The 20,847-nt window shown below is 48.1% G+C and overlaps 1 protein-coding gene across 1 annotated transcript in view; it reads left to right on the top strand.

The window, feature by feature from the left end:
* The window catches only part of CNTNAP2 (contactin associated protein 2), a gene marked incomplete at its 5' end in the record, with an annotated part of 1,317,366 nt that overhangs the window by 874,664 nt on the left and 421,855 nt on the right, over positions 1–20,847 (top strand). Inside the window, one exon of the mRNA XM_007955953.1 lies at positions 15,832–15,988. Coding sequence (XP_007954144.1) covers positions 15,832–15,988 — 157 coding nt within the window. The remainder of the gene's footprint in view (positions 1–15,831; positions 15,989–20,847) is intronic.

The raw sequence follows: 20,847 nt of genomic DNA, 5'->3' as shown, positions 1-20,847 counted from the left end.
CCAGCCTTCTGGTTAGCAGTCAAGTGCTTTAGGCTCTATGCTACCAGAGCTAATACTGTAGATGTAGGAAAACCAAACCCAACTGGCTGCCTTTGCGTTGATTCTGACCCTGGGACGAGCCACATTACAGAGGAGAGCCGAGCTCTGTAGGGTCTGCTTGGCCATCATGTTTACAGAAGCATCTCACCAGGCCTTTCTTACACAACTACTGAGTGGGTTCAAACCAGCAACATTTAGGTACGTGGTCAATACAAACCATTTGTTACCACTCAGGGACCTTAAAGTATATTATTAAACTTACCGTTTTTTTCTTCTTTTTTAATTCACCCTTTAAAAAATTTTTTTATGGGAAACACGAGGAAATCTTGCATCATGAATGTGGCCAGCACATCTTTATCTAACAGTGCTGATCTAGGCCTACACCCTCTTCACCCCATTGCCATCAAGTCAACTCCAATGCACAGGACCATATTTGTGTCAGGGTACAGCTCTGCTAGTTGGTTTATAGTATAAGTCACAGTAAAAACAGGGACAACGCTGATCCTCTTCAGACTGAACCCTGAAAACACTTCCCAGTTCTAACAACATGATGTGCTATGAAGACAAGCATCAGTCCTGCACATGATCTAACCGAGAATGCTTCCCTCAAGACAAGACATGCACGTGCGTCAAAGTGAATATACTTCCTGTGTGGCAGAGAGGGCTGTGCAATGTTAATGCTTCGGCTTCGAGATGGAAGAACACCACTGAGAAGAAAACCAGTGAATGGCTCGGCCCAGCTTTTGAGGGTTATCTGCTCTACTTACTCTTCAACCAGTTCAACAGTTGCCATGGAATCAACTCCATCTCATGCCCACAACAGCCCTACATGTGTTAGACTAGAGCTGTGCTCCACACGGTTCCTAGTGGCTGAGTTTTCTGAAGTTCATCACCAGGACTTTCTTTCGAGATGCTTCTGCATGGATGCCAACCTTCAGCCTTTTGGTTAGCAGCCAAAAGTGTTACCTGTTCGCATCACCCAGGAACTGCTTTCCCTTTAGGAAACCAACTTTCCATCCTTCAGAGCACACAAGATAAAATGTAAATTATCAAGTAACTAGAATGCCCTCATACTTTTTAAGATATGGCCTTGGGTTTGCATTATCCTTATAAACGCCCTAACATGATGTCTTCAAGCATATGGTACCAAGAAGTAAGGAAATTTCCACATGATCAATATGTAGCTTTTAACAATTTACCATCTGTTTCTGAGGCTGTTAGGGATTGACAGCCTCTCAACGGAAGCAAGAAGAACAACAAAAATATCATATCTGCCAAGTCCTAGTCATTCATTATCTTACATAGTAATTTGTCGTCTCATGAGATCACTAAGGAAGGAAAGAATCACGCTGTGCTACAAAATAAACTTTGTAAAGAAGCTGGTTTAATAGCAAATTAATGATGTGCTGACAAGATCAAGAAAAGAAAAAAAGTCCAGTCAGTTTTTATAGTGCAGCCAACAAGGCAACTTGGGAAGAATTCTCATAAGAGGGCAGCTGCCGTGGTTTCCTAGAAGCTATGTCAAAAGCAGAGTAAGAAACTCTACAGTGACTATTCTCAGTGCCAGTTGTTTGTTTGTTTAAATATCACTAGAGTTCAGACAGGAGCTCTGGTAGCATAGTGGCTAAGACACTTGCCTGCTAACCAGAAGGCTGGCGGTTCAAACCCACCAGCCACTCCTCGGAAGGAAGGTTGGGCAATCCTACTTCCGTAGTGATACTGCCTTGGAAACCCAAGGAGGGGTCGCTATGAGTCAGGGCCGACTCGACGGCACATAACAACAACACAACAACAACAACAAGAGTTCAGACAACTGCCTTGACATCATTCATGGTAGTTGCCATTATGTGTCCACATGGGGATCTCTGTCATGCTCCCCAAACTCTTTCCATCTCATCATGTCTACTGGGGGATCTCTGTCATACACCCTGAACTCTTCCCACCTCAATGTGTCCACATGGGGATCTCTGTCATACACCCTGAACTCTGTCCACCTCAACGTGTCCATGTGGGGATCTCTATCATATGCCCCAAATTCTTTCCACCTCATCCTGTCCACGTGAGGATCTCTGTCATATGCCCCGAACTCCTCCCACCTCATCCTGTCCATGTGAGGATCTCTGTCATACACCCTGAACTCTGTCCACCTCATCCTGTCCACATGGGACTCTGCCCTGAACTCTGTCCACTTCAACATGTCCACATGGGGATCTCTATCATACTCCCCAAACTCTTTCCATGTCATCTCTTGCTGGATAACTGGATTCATAGAATATTTTAATAAATTAGAGATTGTTATCAAGAGCAGAATAACTTCAGATAAAATCCATGGAAGATAAAAGAAATAAAATAGATGGCAAACACTATCTATACTATTAGTTATAGTGTTAAGATATTAATTTTGTATGTTAGATGACAAAGGATTTACTTATCTCTTTCCCCTGGCTATACATTTATATTACATAACTGGCTTTGTTTTTGGATTACCATGATAAGACAAGTTCAAGATTAGAAAACTCTGGACAGGGTGTTGGGTTCATGTATTGCCAGGCCAGAAATAAGATTAAATTTACTATCACTAATAGCAAAGTCTCAAAATCAGGAAAGATGTGCATCAGGGTTGTGTGTCCTTCCACCACACTTATTTAATCTATATGCTGAGCAGATAATCTGAGAAGCTATATGAAGAAGGGAGCTCTGGTGGCATAGTGCCTAAAGTATTGACTGCTAACCAGAAGGCTGGCAGTTCAAACCCACCAGCCACTCCTTGGAAGGATGATTGGGCAATCTACTTTCATAGAGATACTGCTTAGGAAGCCCAAGGAGGGGTCACTATGACTCAAATTGACTTGAAGGCAGTGAGGAGAATGTGGCATAAGATTGGAGGAAGACTCATTAACAACCTGAAATATGCAAATGACCCAAGCTTGCTTGCTGCAAGTGAGTGAAGAAGACTTGAAGCACTTACTGATGAGGATCAAAGACTACAGCCTTCAGTATGGATTATACCTCAATGTAAAGAGAACAAAAAATCCTCACAATGGGACCAATAAGCAACATCATGATAAACAGAAGATTGAGGTTCTCAAAGATTTCATTCCACTTTCATCTAAAATCACTGCCCATGGAAGCAAAAGTAAAGAAATCAAATAACAAATTGCATTGTGCAAATCTGCTGCAAAAGAACTCTTGAAAGAATTAAAAAATAAAGATATCACTTTGAAGGACTATGATACGCTTGACCCAAGCATATTTTCAATCACTTCGTGTGCATACTAAAGCTGGACAGTAAAAAAGAAAGACCAAAGAAGAATTGATGCTGTTGGATTATGTGTTGGTGATGAATATTGCATGTACATTGGATTACCAGAAGAATGAGCAAATCTATCTTGGAAGAAGTACAGCCAGAATGCTCCTTAGAAGCAAGGATGGTAAGAGTTCATCTCATGTACTTTGGACAATGTTAGCAGGAGGGAGAAGTCCCTGGAGAAGAAAAACATGCTTGGCAAAGAAGAAAGTCAGTGAAAAAGAAGACTTTCAATGACATGGATTGACATGGTGGCTGCAACAATGGGCTCAAGTGTAGAAATGATTGTGAGGATGGTGCAGGCATTGTTTTGTGATAAGGACTCGTGTTTCTGATAAAGATTTGCACCTTGTTGCATGGAAAGACCACTCTACCGAAAGAAAGAGTTAAGGCTTCAATCCCAAATGGCACATGGTTCCTGTCAAGCAAGGACCAAAATATGGGCCCATGGAACTGAGCCCAAAGCCTTTCCAACACATGGAGGCAATCTAGCCATTACCTTCTTCTTATGGTAGGTGGGTGAGCATGTACTTTGTATGAAGCATTATATTGATGCTACAGAGGATGCAGAGTTAAATATGACCCAACCTACCCATATAAATGCCTCACAGCATTACAGGGCAGAGAACTTGTGCATCAATAAATGAAAATATAAGTTAGTGGCTATGTTTCTATAGCTGTTTATTCACTTAGGCATGCACCCAGTGCCCATCAAATCTCTACCACATCCCAGCTTTCTGCCAAAGGCTAAGGGTCCAAATGGAATGTGACCTAGACTAACACGCACCCCACAGTACTCACGATCCAGATGAGAGAACTAGACAGTTACACCAGCCACCACATTTTCAAATCTCAGGTATGAAATGAAGTTCTGAGGCAGGCACCACATAGATGAACCTTGAAAACATTACAATGAAGTGAAGTAAGTCAGACACCAATGGACAATCTGAGTATGACTCCACTTCCATGAAATAGCTGCAATAGGTAACTCTGTTGAGACCAAAGATCGGTAGTTACCAGGTGATGGGGGTGCTGTCCAGTTGGCTCCAACTCCGAGCGCCCCTGTGTGCAACAGAACAAAACACTGCCCGGTCCTGCACCATCCTCACAGTCCTTGCTGTGCTGTGCTTGAGGCCATCACTGCAACATCGGAGCAATCTAGTTGTGTAAAGATCTGCAGCCTTGGAAATCTAATGGGGGTGTCTAGGAGTCAGAATCGACGCAATGGCGATGTGTTTTTTGAGTTAAACGGGGCATCAGGAGATAGTGTAACAGGAGAAACCTACCAGGCCAAGGTGACTGCATAATTTGAAATTTTCTCTTTTTTTAAAAAAGCTTTTTATTGTGATTTGGGTGCAAGTTTACAGAGCACATTGGTTTTCCATTCAACGATTCATATATATTTTGTGACATTGTAACCCTTAGAAGGAAGCAGCTCTTTTTCCACTTTGTCTGTGTGTCTTCTGTTTCCAGACCCCCTTCTTCCCCACCCTTTCCTGCCTTTTGAGCTTTATCCTGGGCCAGTGCTGCCCTTTGATCTCATAAGGCTGGTTGTTCTAGGGAGTGAGCATTGCCCTGGTGTTAGTGTTAATGTTACAGGCCTATAGTTTGGTTGAAACTTGAGCCACGGGGTTTACTTAAAGGGTGACTAAGGGCCGTAGTCTTGGGGGTTCCACCAATCTCTATCAGACCAGTAAGCCTATCTTTTTATGATTTTGAGTTTTGTTCCACATTTTTCTCCCACTCTCTCCAGGACCTCCTATCATGGTCCCTTTCAGAGCGGTTGGTCATGGTAGCCAGGCAGCATCTGGTTCTTCTGGTCTCAACAGCTGATGTTTCAGGGCATGAAGACTACAGTTGTGAGTTGAGTTAACATGCTTCTCAGTCTTGTCACTGGAAGTTTTCCATGACTGCGAGTCATGGACTACGTGCTTCAATTCATTAAACGAAGTCTTCTTTCTGGGTTGTTTTAATTTCTTCAGCTTACTTCAGCCTTAGGTCTTTACAAATAAGCCGCTATTCACAGTAGCACTCAGTAGAGGGCAAGGTTCAATAAACAATTTATTAATTAAGTATCTCTGGGACTGGTTTGTAATGCGATGAAACAAAAAATTCTGTGATGGCTTAATATCATAGAAAAGTATTTGTCCTAATGACAGTGTGCATGAGCTGTTAAGATGTGTGTGACATCCTTGTAAAGTGCAGCACCCCTCCAACCATGCCTGGCCCAGAGTGTAGGCTGGCTCCAGGGCTTCATGCCGGAGGGGTTCACACTGGAAAGCCCAATGATTGAAAGTGGGTTTCCAAGGATATTCTCCAAGAACTAACCAGTTATCAAGAGAAGCAAGTATATGCCCACTGCAGCACAGCCATTCCACAAGTTTTCCTAAAAGCTGAACATATGCAGAAAAAGAGAAAGCCCTTCCATGCCTCTTCCCACCCACATCATCTTGACGTAGCTGTGTGCTATGCTATGCTATGCCACCTATCGTGTCGGGAGGGAAAGAAGCCCACCAAAGTGCACATCAAACAGAAAAGGTGGAGTGAGAACCAAGAGTTGGATCATGAGGTCTTGCTTCCCGATGTGGAAAAAAGCAGTTCCAGGTAAGTATAAGAAAATAGGTTGGTGAATATGATCAAAGCAAAACTCTCTAAGTGGGTGGCAGTGTGTTAAGAAAATGAGCATTTCAAACTGAACGGGTGAAAGAGCTCAATTTATGCAGACAAAGCAAGAAAAAAGAATCAACTCGGGGGAAATAGAAACAGCAGTGCATCCCAGACAAAGAAAGCAAGATAAGAAACAGATATTCGTTCCCACTCACAAGAAAGTGGTCATTTCAAAATAATGAAGGAAGTGAGGTGACAAAGCAAACTGCAGTGTGGAGACTGGATTTTGACCCCGAAGGTGTGCAATTCTCCCTGAATAATGACTTCCCCTGAAGTTTAGTTTTACGGGTCTGGCTCAGAGACAGAGACAGCAGACAGACAGCAGACATGGAGGGAGGGTATGGTTTCTCCCAAACCCTGGCAGGTCAGGCACCCGCGGCATCTCCTCGACGATTCAGCCTAGGATACCCCACGTCTCCTCAGTTCACCTGTCTTACTGGCTCACTGTGAGCTTCTTACACTTTCTAAAAGCATCTGGCAAATGTTTATTCAGTACCTAACCTGGGTTAAAGGAACGCCAGTGGCATACAGCCTAAAGGCATATGACTGCTAACCAGAAGTCTGGCGGTTCAAACCCACCAGCCACTCTGCAGAAGGAAGACGGGGCAATCCACTTCCATAAAGATGTACCACCTCAGAAACCCAACGGGGGTCACTATGAGTCGGAATCCACTCGAGGGCAGTGGGTTTGGTTTGACCTGTCCTAAGGAGCTTTGGGGGCATGGTGCCTAAAGCATTTCGCTGCTAAGCAGAAGGTCAGTGGTTCAAACCCACCAGCCCAACTCTGCAGAAGGATATGAAACAATCTACTTCCACAAACATTTACTGCTTCAGAAACCCAATAGAGGTCGCTATGACTTGAACTCGACTCAGTGGCAGTGGACCTGCACTAAGGAGTTTGCAAGTGCTACAGGAAGTTTAGAAAGAAGTGCACAGCAACCCCATGAGATTGGAAGGATTATTACCCACTCTCACAGAGGGGGAGACTGAGGCAGGAGCACGTTCGGTGCCCACAGTCACACACCTAGCTGGTGGCAGATCCGGTGCGTGTTTGGTCCTCTGGGGAGCAAACGCCTCCCCAGCTGGTATCTCCTTGATTGTCCTTTGTCCTGAGAAGTCAAACCGTGGCTTCGCCCAAGGTGGCAGCAGAGCGGCACAGAGTGCCCACCATTTCCAGAAGCAAACGTTCGTCGACACCCAGCAAAGAACCCCAGGAACACGCCAAACAGCGGGGTTTACTGGCTTGCTGCCGCAGGGGCGGACACCCAGTGGAACCATTGGTGAGAGAGGTGGGAGGGGTGCGGGAGGAGAGGGCTTGCACTGGCTTATTTGGGTCCAAACACAGGAAGGTTTACTCTGGACTGGCTGTTGCTGGGAAGTCGCAACAATGTGACAATTGGGTATCTTTCCACTTTTTATCTAGGAGGCAGTAGCAACAAAACGGGGCCCCAAGTGTTTGTCTCTGGGAAACAGCCGTCACTGATTTGGCCAGAAGCAGGCAGTGTTGGGTCACTCGTGAGGTCACATTGCACTCTGTGTGTCCCTGTGACTGAACATTTTTTTGCCTGTGTCACTGGTCTCAGCGTGGCCTGCTTAGATACAGAGCATCTTGTATGGACGCTGTGTTGTGTCCGGGAGCCTCCTGTTACTCCCAGCTGCCAGCTGTCATTACAGTCACCCTCTGAGGTCCCAGAGGATCTGGCAGGTGACCAACCGGCTAGTCCATGTAGGACAGCACTACCTGGCCCCATGAGTGAGGGGCTGCCAACATGAGGGTTTCTCGGGAGTCAAACACCAAGATTGAAAAGTGAGGGACAAAATCATAAAACAATAAAAACATAATTATAAAACAACTAGAGGATATGTAACCAAGATTCCAAGCAAGCAAATATCCCATCACCTTAGGCCACAGGAAGCATTAAAGGAAAAGTGTGGGTAAAGTTGTTCATTTACTTCAAAGCTACCAAAATTTGAAAATTGATTTCTGTAAATCTAGTGAATTGTTCCTCCCTCCGGAAAAACCCAGATATGTGACCAAGTTTTTTTGTTTTTTGTTTCCCTCCTTACTGTGAATTGTAGATACTAGTGTTTTGGTTTTGGTTCCTGTGTAGTAGCTGATGGTTGTGTGTGTTTGGTTCTGTAGCTTGAGCCCAGGCTGATGCTTTTACTCCTGAAATGGGAGGAAGTTAGCTGAGAATTGCAGGTGAGAAGAGAAATTGGAATTGTCATGATTTGACAGCCCCTGGAGTGTGGGTAGCAGGTGGTGTGCTCCACGTGAGTGTGACCAGCCAAGGGCTCCAAGGTGAGTCAGGCCCCCATTTCAGAGCTCAGAGGGATGGAGTCCTGTCCCCCACTGTGACCCCAGCCCCGAGCTTTCGCTCACCCATTCTGGGGATGCCAAACTGAGGGTGCCAATGCTGTTTGCTGCTGTGGCAATGTCATTTTCTACCCATATTTGAGATGTCTTTTACAATGGAAAGTTTAATTGGAAAATTCAATCTTTTTTCCTTTTGATTATGGTAGGGTGACATGTCAGGTGTTTTATTTTAAAAGAATAGAATCTCCAGAAAGATGTGTTTTCTCAGTTTGTTTAGTGGGTTTCTCCTGTGGAGGGCTGAGAAATGAATTGCCTTCACACACAGCTCACAAGCAGTTCACACATGGCTCACACATGGTTCCCACACAGCTCACGTGGTTCAGACACAGTTCACACACAGGTCATACACGGCTCACACGTGTCTCAATGCACCTCATGCAGCTCACACACAGTTCACACACGGTTCACACACAGCTCACACATTGTTCATACATGGCTCATACACAGTTCGCATGGCTCACACATGGTTCACATGTGACTCACACACAGCTCACACTGCACACACACAGCTCATAGCAACTACATGGTACAGTCATCAACTACAATGTACAGTGATGACAGCTCATCTCATCTTCACGCACTAACCATCGATAAACCTAACGAATGCAAATGGAAAAGTCCACTCGCACATGGCTCAGACACGGTTCACACATAGCTCACATGAAGTTCAGACAGAGTTCACCCACAGTTCACACACAGCTCACACACAGCTCACAACGGCTCACACACAGCTCACATGCAGCTCACACATGGTTCACACAAGGCTCACACATAGTTCACACATGGCTCTTAGTATGGTGCTAAATTATTGACCCCACTCAATGTGTCACTTCCACAATCTAATTCATTCGTGTTGGATTCAAGATGATTTAATCCAACAATCAAATTCCACTCAGTCAGATCTGTCCTTGACTGAACTCTGTTAAGTCAGTAAAATAAAGTTAAATGTTAGGCAGTGAAATTAATTTTTAATTAATTAGCATTTTGGTTCAGGTTCATCTTGATCTGAACTTCAATTCTACATTTCTAAATTTGCTCCCTACTCACATCAACAAAGTACAGTAAGAGCCAATGTGATTCTGAAAGATACATGAAGCTAATTAGCCACCCTCATTTCTGTTCAGCCCCAATCCAATGAGTTTGGTGACATTCAATCAGAAAGACAGAACTCTGCTTTCATCCAGTTGAACATTTCTATCATAACCTCAAACGGGAGATTCATCTCCCTCATCTCCTGTTACTGTCTAGAGTACAAACCCAGAACTTCTTTGTTCAGTGTATCTATTAGCAAAGAAGAACACAGAGGTAGCTGCTGTTTGGGAAATGAGAGAAAATTGTTATCCGGTTACATAAGTTCATTTCTCAGACTTACAGGTGCCTGAGGTGATGGGCTTTCATATCTATGAGTTGCCAAGCAGCGTAAGTGTTCATTGTGTTTGTAAAGCCCTCAGTCTGCAGTGAAATGCGGTGATGGCAAAACGCACTGCCACGGAGTCAGATCCGACTCATAGTGACCCCTCCTTGGGTTTCTGAGGAGGTATCGCTACGGAAGTAGCTTACCCAAACTTCCTTCTGAGGAGTGGCTGGTGGATGGAGCAGACTGTTACAATCCATAGGGTCTCCTCTGGCTGGTCTTCAGAAGTAGGGTGCCAGACCTGTCTTCCCAGTCTGTCTGAGTCTGGAAGCCTCACGGACACCCGCTCAGCATCATAGGAGCGCACAAGCCACCACTGACGGACGGCTGGGGGCTGTGCGTGAGGGGCCTCAGCCGGGAATGGAACCCAGGTCTCCCACATGGAAGGCGAGGGTGCTGGCACAGAACCACCACTGCCCCTCCTCTAAGCCGTTTGGTGCAGAAGGAGGGATCTCACAAGCCCGCTAATGTAGGCTGTCTTTGCCAAGAGACACCTTTATAGAAAGGAGCTCTGGGGTGCCGTGGTTAAAGCTCTTGGTTACAGTGCAGTCCACCAGCCGCTGCACAGGAGAGAGATGAGGCAGGCTGCTTCGGTAAAAATTACCACCTTGGAGAGCCCATGGGGTGCTTCTGCTCTGTTCCACAGGCTCGCTGCAAGTCCAAATCACCTCCATGGCTCGTGGGCTCATGAAGAGAGCATGTTCCCTCCCCCCCCTTGGTGTGGATTGTGTCATGTGACAGGTGTCACTAAGGGAGCACGCACCCCACCCCCCCCTTGGTGTAGATTATGTAATCTGACAGGTGTCAGCTGAACCTCAGCTGAGTGCAGTGGTGTGGATGGAAGGGAGACCTAGAGCTGCCTCTGCAGGGCTGGCTGCAAGTCCCCAGGAGGGCAGGGCCTGGGCGGGGTCAGGGTGGAGCCTGGGACGGTGGGAGCCACCAGTAGAAGCCCTGGCAGAGTGGGCTGCAGCCCTCCCTGCTCCAGTCGCATGTAAGCAGCCCCATGGTTCAGCAGACACGCAGCTACGTGGGACAGAGAGGATAGAATAACAGTGGTTGCATCAACAACTGAGCACACAGGGAAAAATGGAGTCGTGGCACTGTGCACAGAGAAACGGGCGAGATGCTGTATGTTTTGCTGTGTATTCTCAACAACAAAAGAAACTTTAAAAACAAACAAGGTTCCAAAAGCCAAAAAAGATGCTTTAGGATTTCATCTTGGAGCCTCTGCACCTGGTGGCCTGGTGTCTAATTCCCCGTGGCACTGCCTGGCTGTCTTAGTGGCCACACAGCGTCTCGTCTCAGGGCCTGCCGGGATGGCATTATGTACTGTTTGTTGTGCTTTGGGTCAAAGTTTACCAAGGAACTTTGCTTTCCATTCAAATATTTAGACACATTTTGATATGTGCCATTGGTTGCAATCCCTCAACGTTCAACACTCATCCCAGGTCCTCCCAGGCTCCTTGTTTGCACTGTCCCTCTTGCCTGCCTTCCTGCCTCCGGACCCCATTGGGTCTCCTTTGGTTGAGTGCTCTGAGGAGCACTTTTCTCATGGTGTCGTTGTTCCCGTTGTAGATTGGTCTATTGTTTGGCTGCAAAGTGATGCCAGGGGGGCATTCGGTTCCAGGCTTGAAGGGTGTCTGAGGGCCAGTCTCGGGCCTGGTCTTTTTATTATTTTGCCTTTTGGTCCACCTTTTCCTCCCACTCTATCCAGGATCTCCTGTAGTGATCCCTTTCAGATCATTTAGGACGGTAGCCAGGCACTATCTGGCTGTTGTTCCAGGATCATGGAGATTAGGATTTGCACGGTCCCTTAGTCCTTTGGACTAATTGTTTCCATGCAGCTTTCATTTTCTTCACTCTTTTTTGCTCCAAGTGGGGATGGATCTTAGCTGCATTTTAGGTGGTTGCCCACAAGCTTTTAAGGCCCCAGTCATTATTCACCAAAGTGGGATGCAGAACATTGTCTTTGTGGACTGTGTTGTTATGCTAGTTGACCTTGGTGTCCCCTGCCACTATGGCCCTGGGCCCCTGGCCCCCTGACTCATTCCTGCCAGGTGCTGGGTTACGGCTGAGAACTTGCCCTCCTTTGCCCCCGTTTGCTCCCCCGCCTTAGCTCAGCAGCCTGTTAGGTGGCTCTGAATTCCAAAGAGCACATTTGTGAGCTCAGGTACCCGCCCACTGTCACCAGCAGGCCTCCTCGCACGGTCCTGGAATGCAGCTGTCTTCTTCGCTTTCCTCCTTCCCCAGTTTAATCTGCCAGACCACAACAATCCCTCCACCAAAATAAAACTGGATCTGAGTGACCCCTAGCGGTGCCATGGTTGTATCCCCCTCTGTCCAGGTCTGGATCTGAGTGACAACCAGCGGTGCCATGGCTGTATCCCACTCAGTCCATGGCTGCTTATTTAATGTAATGGGCTTCACTGTCATAGTTCATGTCCATTTAACCTCAAATACGTCCCTTGTTGCCTAATCTCATTAGTTATCCACTTAATACAGTTAACTATCATCTTCCTATTCTGAGGTTAGAAAATTCCTTGAACTCTCGGAAGCAGACAATTATTTCTTTTCTCACCACTTCTTATTTAAACAGTCTTTCCATTTTTATCTCCTTTAACTGTGTTTCTCCCAATGCCAATTAGCTGGTAACTAATAATCTGTGAAGCCCAAAGTCACACCTCACTCATGTGGCACAGGAGGATGGTGAGTGTGCCTTCGCCCAGCGCCCTAGCTGAACATAAAATACACACCAGCCTAGTCAGTCGTGTTAGTTACAGCGACTTAGCCAAATTCGCCAACACTAATAGCAAAGGCTGCAATTTGCTCTTCTCCCCAGCATGGGTTTTTCCTATTGGCATTCTGCCATTCGGCGGATGTGGGGACAAGAGGAAGGAGGTTTTCAGCCACATAACTGGCTTTCCCAGGCAGGAGGATGAAGTCACAGCAGGTCTGTGTCACCCCACCTGGGCACATCCATGACACAAGGACACTAAAGGATGGTGGCCTGAGGAAAGATGGTGGCTGGGGAGACCCTGGAACACTGGGGTGACAGGTGGAATGTTATCCCTCATAATATGTGCTGACATCTGGGCTTTGTACCTGCAGACATGAGCCTGCCCGGTAGCGGGAGTTACTGTCTTACTTTAATGAGGCCACGCCAATGTAGGCTCTGTCTTGGTTCCCAGTGCTGCTGGAACAGGCACACCCAGATGGATGGTTCAACAAATGGGGATTATTCTCTTGCAGTTCAGGAGGCTAGACGGCTGACGCACAGTGCCAGCTTTAGGGGCCGGGTGAAGGCCCCTCGACCTGGGGCTTCAGGTCTGCCAGGAGGCCCACTGGAGCTGGAGGCCTTTTCTGACGAGCACAGCTGCTGGCTGCTGGGCCTGACAGCCCAGGTCTACAAGTCAAATGGCACAGTCACAAAACTGTGAAGCCACACAGCAGGCCACTGGTTCAAGTCCAGGAACAGCTCCGTGGTCAGCAGGCAACATGGCAGGCCACTGAGATGGAAACTCAGCCAAATGCAGGGTCCAGATGTGGCCAAAGCTAGTGACCTTTCCCAAGGCCTCTCCTTATGTACTGGAAGCCGACCACATCCCAAAGGCAACTACTCAGCTGCCCACAGCAGGGGTGATTACAATCTCATCTTGGGGAATAACTCCATCCTGCTGCCCAGCCACTCAGAACCAGGCCCAGCCACGTAGACCCACAACCTTAACTAGCACAGTGTGAGTTCCAAACCTCACCACTACTGACCTATACAAACAGCAGAAGAGACAGGCTCACATGGGGACCAGAGAGGTCGTGTGAGGGTCATCCACTCAGGAAGCCAGTGCCCGATGGGAGGAATGGACATGGCCCAGACCCCGATTTGGACTTTCAGTACAAGTTTGAGAAAATAACTGTCTGCTCTTGAAAGCCACACTCCTGTGGTGTTTGTGCTACAGCAGCACCAAGAACTCGGATCTAGTCTTACTGGTCACTGGTGTCACCACTCACCTTGCCTCAAGGATCAGTCCTGGGATCTCCTCCCTGAGTCCCATTCTGGTCTGATAGCCGTTGGTCCCCACAGCACACTGAAGGCTGCAGAGCACCCCCCCCACAAATACTTGGAAACGGAACGTCCCGACCGGAGCTGCAGGCACCCCCTGGAGGTGCAGCTGGGATGGGCCTCTCTCTTCTCTGTGGTGGTGGTGTTAGTGATCAGTTCATGCCTAGAGCCCACGAAGGACACACTCCCCAAACACCCAGACACTGAGTGTCCTGACCTGAGCTGCAAGCACGCCACACAGGGGCGGCTGGGAGGGGCCTCTCTCTTCTCCGCGGTGCTGTTGCTGTTGTCACTCCCACTGAGGAACCCCAAATGTGACACACACACACACAGTAACACAACACTGCCTAGGCCTGCCCCATCCCCACAGTCAGTGGCAGGCGCGACCCTTTTGAACCGGGATTTCACTGGCTGATTTCCACATATGGGTCACCAGGCCTGTCTTTCTAGTCTGTGTTAGTCTGGAAGCTCTGCTGAAACCTGTCCAACATCACAGCAGCAGACAAGCCCCCCTTGACAGACGGCTGGGGGCTGTGCATGGGGCCATGGCTGAGAGAAGGGTATTTCTCATCTCCTGCTAAAGGTGAGATAAGGAGACATTCAGTTTCCTGGTGTTTTGTGTAAAGGACACAGCACCACACGCCACCCCTGTGGTTGGGGCAAATCACTATCAATGTTCACAATGAAATGGATGCTATGTTGCTTCCAGGCGCTCTGGTGGTGCAGTGGTTAAAGCATCTGGCTGCTAAACAAAATGTGTGCCATTCTCATGCAGGAGAAAGATATGGCAGACAGTTCCACTCTGTCCTCTAGGGGCGCTGTGAGTCGGAATAGACTCCAGGCAGTGGGTGTGGTTTGGGCATTGCTTCTGTGAAGATTGACAGCCTTGGAGACCCTGTGGGCAGTTCCACCCTGTCCTCTAGGGGCGCTGTGGGTCAGAATGGACTCCACACAGTGGGTGTGGTTTGGGCTTTGCTTCTGTGGAGACTGACAGCCTGGGAGACCCTGTGGGCAGGTCCACTCTGTCCTCTAGGGGTATTATGAGTCAGAATAGCCTCCATGGCAGTGGGTTTGGAGTTTTATTTTGGTTTTTAGTAAGAAAGCATGGAAGTTCATGTTTAGGTCTAGCATCCTGCAGTCTGTGAGATGCTCCGTTACAGGAAAGTGGACGAGACGTGAGCAAGCTGTGTGTCGCACGTCAGCCCGGGGCTTCTCCAGCACTTTACTGGCAACTGGCCAAATTACAGAGGGCAGCAGGGCAAAGCTCCTCCCAGGAGAAAGTGAATATCCCGGGCCGGGGGAAGCTTGGGCTCACAGTTCCCGCTAATTTGTTTGGACCATACCTTTTAAAGCAGTGTTTTGTTTACCCACAATTTGAGCAGATAGTGCAGTGTGTTCCCAGACACCTTCTCTGCAGCTGTGATTAACTAGTATTAACTGGTGTTAGGGAGCTCTGGTAGCGTAGTGCCTAAGGCACTTGACTGGTAACCAGAGGCTGGCAGTTCAAACCCACCAGCCACTCCTTGGAAGGAAGGTTGGGCAATCTGATACTGCCTCGGAAACCCAAGGAGGGGTTGCTCTGAGTCCCATCCGACTCGAACTGTTAATAACCGTTGTTCACTATTGTTGCCATCTTGCATCCCTGTGGTCCACTTGTTCTCGCAGAGGCACCACGATCAGCCCATTGTTAGAACTGAAGTCCACAGTGCACATCAAGGTTCCGTCTGTGCTGGACAGCCCTGTGGGCTTTGACAAATGCACTGTGTCATGTGCCCCCCCCCCATAGTGGTGTCCTCCAGAGAAGCTTCACGGCCCTTGAGGTGACCTGTGTGCCACCTGCCCCCCACTCCTTGCATCCCGGCCCCTGTCAACCACGGATCTCCCCACTGTCCCCACAGTACCTCCCTCCAGATCGTGACCAGCTCCTCTCACTTAGCAATGTGCACTGAAGCTCCCCTCCTCTCTTGCAGATGGAAGCCCTTACACCTGGTGGGTCGGCAAAGGCAACGAGAAGCACTACTACTGGGGGGGCTCGGGCCCTGGCATCCAGAAGTGCGCATGCGGCATTGAGCGGAACTGCACGGACCCCCGGTACCACTGCAATTGCGACGCAGACCACAAGCAGTGGTGAGTGAGGGCCGCCAGCCCGACCACACTGAACTGGTGGAGAGGAAATATGAGAAGCACTGAAACCATGAGATAATTGGTTAGAATGCTTGGGCTCAGCACATTTTCAAATATCAGGAACGTGCTCAGAGAGGACTAATGTCCCGGGCAGCAGACAGTGGTTTGCAGGATAGAAATGTGCCTGGTGGCCACAGATGAGGTGGCCGTGGCAGGGGCCCCGGGCAGGCCTGGGGCCACCCACATGAGCAGTGTCTCCCAGAGAGCGGTCACCTACAATGTTAGCTTTAAGTGTCTGGACGGGAGAGAGACAGAGAGACAGAGGACAGACAGACAAAGAGATGGAGAGACAGAGAGAAATGGGAAGTCGGAGAGTGACAGAGAAAGAGAGACATCAAAAAGAGGCAGATGGAGAGAGGAGAGACAGAGAGAGGGGAGGAAGATGGTGGGGGAGAGAGGGAAGAGAGGGAGGAGGAGAGGAGAAAGCAAAGGGGAGGGAGAAGGAGAGAGGTGAAAGGTGGGAAGCCCTGCCCCTCCCCCCGGCCGTCAGCCACAGGCCCTCCCTGTCCCCTCTCGGTCAGTGTCCCTCACCGTCCGTGACTCTGACACCGACCACTGCAGGAAGACCTTTCCAAACCTTTCATTTCTCTTCTGTCCAGCTTCTCAGTGAAGGGCAGGGTCTGTGTCAGTAGGAGGTAAAGGTGTAGCCACTGCTGCAGGTGTGTGACAGAGGGCACCTAGCGTGGGAGCAGGCCTCCCGGAAGCACGCCGAGGACGGCTGCTGGGCTGCTCGTGTTTCCAGGGCGTCAAGGTCCCTCGGCGCTCAGATCCCCACCCTGGTCTCCTCCTGGACCACAGTCCCTGGTCTCTCCCATCCACCACAGTCCCCTCTGTACCCCACTGTTGGGAATCACACTCATAGGACAACTTATGTTACCAGTTATTCAAAAATAATTCTTAGACTGTAATGGTCTGATTCTACTCATTGGCAACAAACCCCAAGCAGAAGCAACATGAGAGGGTTTTGTACGTGGGTTTGTAGAATGTCTCCCTACTTCCCACAAGCCGTTTTCTCACTCAGTTACTGGAATTAACTGTGAAGCTGTATCTTCCGATGATGTAGAGTCTGTGCTGTTCGTGTGCGTGTAGACACTCACAGATTACTATCATTGTTCTCAGTTTGTGGCTTTCTTGTAAAGAGAACATTGTGATCCCGAACTTTTAATTTCATTAGTGTGGAATTTGTCACTCAGCACCACCGCCATACACCACACACACACATACCCCCTACAAAGAATGCAAGTCAGAAGGTGTAATGGAAGGGGTGTTCATTCATTTAGTCATTCATTCACTGAGTAACTGCATGATTCAGAATGAGGAAGGGTGTGCGTCAGGGTTGTATCCTTTCACCATACTTATCCAATCTATATGTTAAGTGAATAATCTGAGAAGTTGGACTATATGAAGAAGAACGTGGCATCAGGATTGCAGGAAGGCTCATTCACAACCTGCAATATGCAGGTGACACAACCTCGTTTGCTTAAAATGAAGAGGTTTCAAAGCACATCAAAGACTACAGTCTGCAGTATGGATTACACCTCAACATCAAGAAAACAAAAGTCCTCAGAACTGGACCAAAAGCAGCATCACGATAAATGGAGAAAGTATTGAGTTTGTCAAAGATTTCATTTAACTGGGATCCACAATCGCGTCCATGGGAGTAGCAGTCAGGAAATCAAAGGATGTGTTTGCGCTGCACAAATCTGTAAATGACCTCTTTAAAGTGGTAAAAAGCAATGACATCACTTTGAGGACTAAAGCATGCCTGACCCAACCATGGCCTTTGTAATTGGCTCACATACGTGCAAAAGCTGGACAATGAAAAAGAAGACAGAAGAACTGGCAGATTTAACTTGTGTCAGTGGAAAATATTGAATGTACCGTGGACTGCCAGAAGAATGAAGAAATCAGTCTTAGAAGAAATAGAGCCACATGTCCCTTAGAAATGAGGAGGGCAAAACTGATTCTGTCACTTTGGACACGTCACCAGGAAGGGAGAAGGTCAGTGAGACGAGGGCGGCCTTCACTGAGAGGAACGGACACACAACCACAACTATCATGCAGATGGTCAGCCAGGCAACGGTTCTGTGAGTTGAGCCACCCAGTGACGATAACAGTAGTTGTGCTGTCTGCCTGCTGTGAAGCTGGTCCAAGGTCAAACTCCACAGCCTCTTTGGCAGTTTATGGGATGGGCTTTATTGGAGGAACTTACAAACCAGAATTGTCAGGAGAGGAGGAGGTATGGGTTCCCCTTATCTCCTCACCCTTGCAGGACCCTGGGCCAGGAATTCTGCTGAGCACTCAAGCCCATGTGCTCCAAGATGTCCCACTCCCTCCCTTCTCCCCAGATGAGCATGACAGAGGAAGGCCAGCCCGTGTGGGGACAGGTGAGGAGGCACTGGTGCCAGGGTGTGCAGGCATCACCTGGGAACCACCTCCAAGCCCACCCTCACTTATGACACCACCTGTGAGTTTGGAGGGATCCCCCAAATCACCTTCAGTCTCCATGCTCACTGGAAAGACTCAGCGTGCTCACAAAAGCTACCCCATTCCCCGTTACAATTCATTACGGAGAATGACGCAAAGTAAAGCTAGCCTAGCCAAGCGAAGAGGCACAGGGCTTAGCATCTGTATTCTCTCCCAGCAGCGAGGCGTGACAACTGCATAGGGTACTGACAACCAGGGAGGCTCCCTTGAGGCTTGGTCCCAGAGTTTTTGTTGGGGCTGAATCACATAGGTGTGACTGATTGATTAATGAAATGGTTGATTGCCCACGTGGTGGGTCTCAGTCTTCAGCCTCTCAGGAGGTATGATACTATGACCCAAAGTCCCCACCGACAGACATCACATGGTTACTGTCTGCTGGCCCTAGTCCCCAGGCAAGGCCGGACATGCTGAGGGCGCAGAGGTCACCTCCCAGGAGCCGAGCCAAGGCCAGCCCTATTCTTACCACCTTGAAGCTGGCTTTGGGTGCAGTGGCTCCTGCTCAGGCCCTCAGTAGCCCAGGGTCCCTGCCCTTTGAAACTCTCTGCCCCACCTTGGAGGGCAGAAGGGACCTCCACGTAGAGCCTGGAGAGGTCCACGTCATCTGCTGTGGTGCAAGTGAGGAGAGAATACAGTCCACTGAACGTCAGACTCTGGACCCATCACAAAGAAGGTCAATCACAATGCATGGAGACCAACATGGACACTGTCCTCACTGCCATTTCTTCTCTCTGTGACCCATGTCACCACATTTGATTTCCCTGAGTTTTTTTTTTTTTTTTAATCACAAAATGGAGGTGGGTTGGACTTGCTGATTCATGGGTAGACCTTGGTAAGGTCCATTTCATGAATGGATGCTTGGCCTCCCAGTAGGATATTGTTTTTATTGTTATTTGACTGTTGAATGAAACTGTAAATAAAATCATTAACAAATTTCTTAAATTACAGAGGCACACGTTAGGGCCCAGAAAAACATAAGTGACTTTTCCAAAATTCCAGAGGAAATGAAGAGCAGAAAGAGAAGATAAGAACCTTGGTCTCTAAGGCTCCAAGCCAGTGTTTCTCTATAGCATCATGATGATGAAGATGACACAGTGTTTTTCTTTTTTTTTGATTGGTGACTGTGATGTTTCCACTAGCTGTATGTAAGTTTGAAGCTTAAAGCACATTGTTGTTAGTTCCTGTTGACAAGCCTGCAGTTCGTGCATTAAGGACTTAATGTTGCCCAATCCCACACCATCTTCATGAGCCTGTTGGAGCCCACTGCTGCAGCTACGTATCCATCCATGGCATTTTCACCAACCCTTTTGCTTATCAGCCATGGTATCCTTCCCCAGTGATTGGTCTTTCGCGATGACCTGTCCAAAGTAAACAAGCTGAGGTCTTTGCTGCCAAGGAACAGCTGAACCTCGGTTCTTCATTTTTTAAGACTGATTTGTTTGTTCTTTTGACTGTCCACAGTATATTCAGTAACCTTTGCTAACACCACAGTTCAGTTTAAACCATAGGCCACGGGTCATATGGTCTTTTTTCAAGAACTTAGGCTGAGCATTTACTCTTGTTTGCTGGGTGAACCACGTGAGTGTGAAGCCAGGTGATGAGCTTGTGGACTCAGTCGAGCAGGTTCATAGCCATGTGGCACCGACCATTGAGTAATTGTCTGATTGTCTGTGCTTCCATGGGTGTTGCACAGTTATTGCTGAGGTGGAATGCAGTGTAACATTTATGATTCATTATCCATCACAGTAGCAAATATTCACACCCATCATACCAGAATACTAATTAGCTCAGCCTTGGCCTCAGCCAAGTTGCCCACCATTGGGTAGTTAGGGCTTTCACAGCTAAACTCAATGAGCTGAGTTGTCACACCTGAAATTAGTGATTCCAGACAGGACCACCACCGAGGGCCACCCTCACCATTCAGTACCCACACACGTGGTCCCATAGACCTTCCAGGTGGCCTGTCCTGCCAGGATGGATGGCCATGTTCTGGTGGAAGCAAGCAAATGGAAAGCCATTGCTTTGGTCTTCTAGCTGCACTTAGTAAGCAGCACCTCCTCAATGCCAGGAGTGCTGGCCAGATACTAGCCACCATCTCTCGTCCCTTGACCTTGAACAGAATCAGCATGTCCTTGCTGGGCCATCGATTATCCACAGCAGCTTTGATGGGCTACAGAGACTCTTTACCAAACAGCCTCTTCAAAGTCACAGCCAGGAGCTCCTCTTGATTGGATCAGCTTACTAGATGACAGCTGACCAGCAGACACCCTCAGTGTTTAGAAGAGCCATGGTCACATGTGTTTTCATTGCTTATGTGA

Source organism: Orycteropus afer, unplaced genomic scaffold (genome assembly GCF_000298275.1).
Source record: "Orycteropus afer afer isolate SDZICR_OR568_19922 unplaced genomic scaffold, OryAfe1.0 scaffold00556, whole genome shotgun sequence".
Classification (NCBI taxonomy): Eukaryota; Metazoa; Chordata; class Mammalia; order Tubulidentata; family Orycteropodidae; genus Orycteropus; species Orycteropus afer.
Note: the sequence above shows the minus strand (reverse complement) of the source record. Positions and strands in the feature narration are given on the sequence as shown.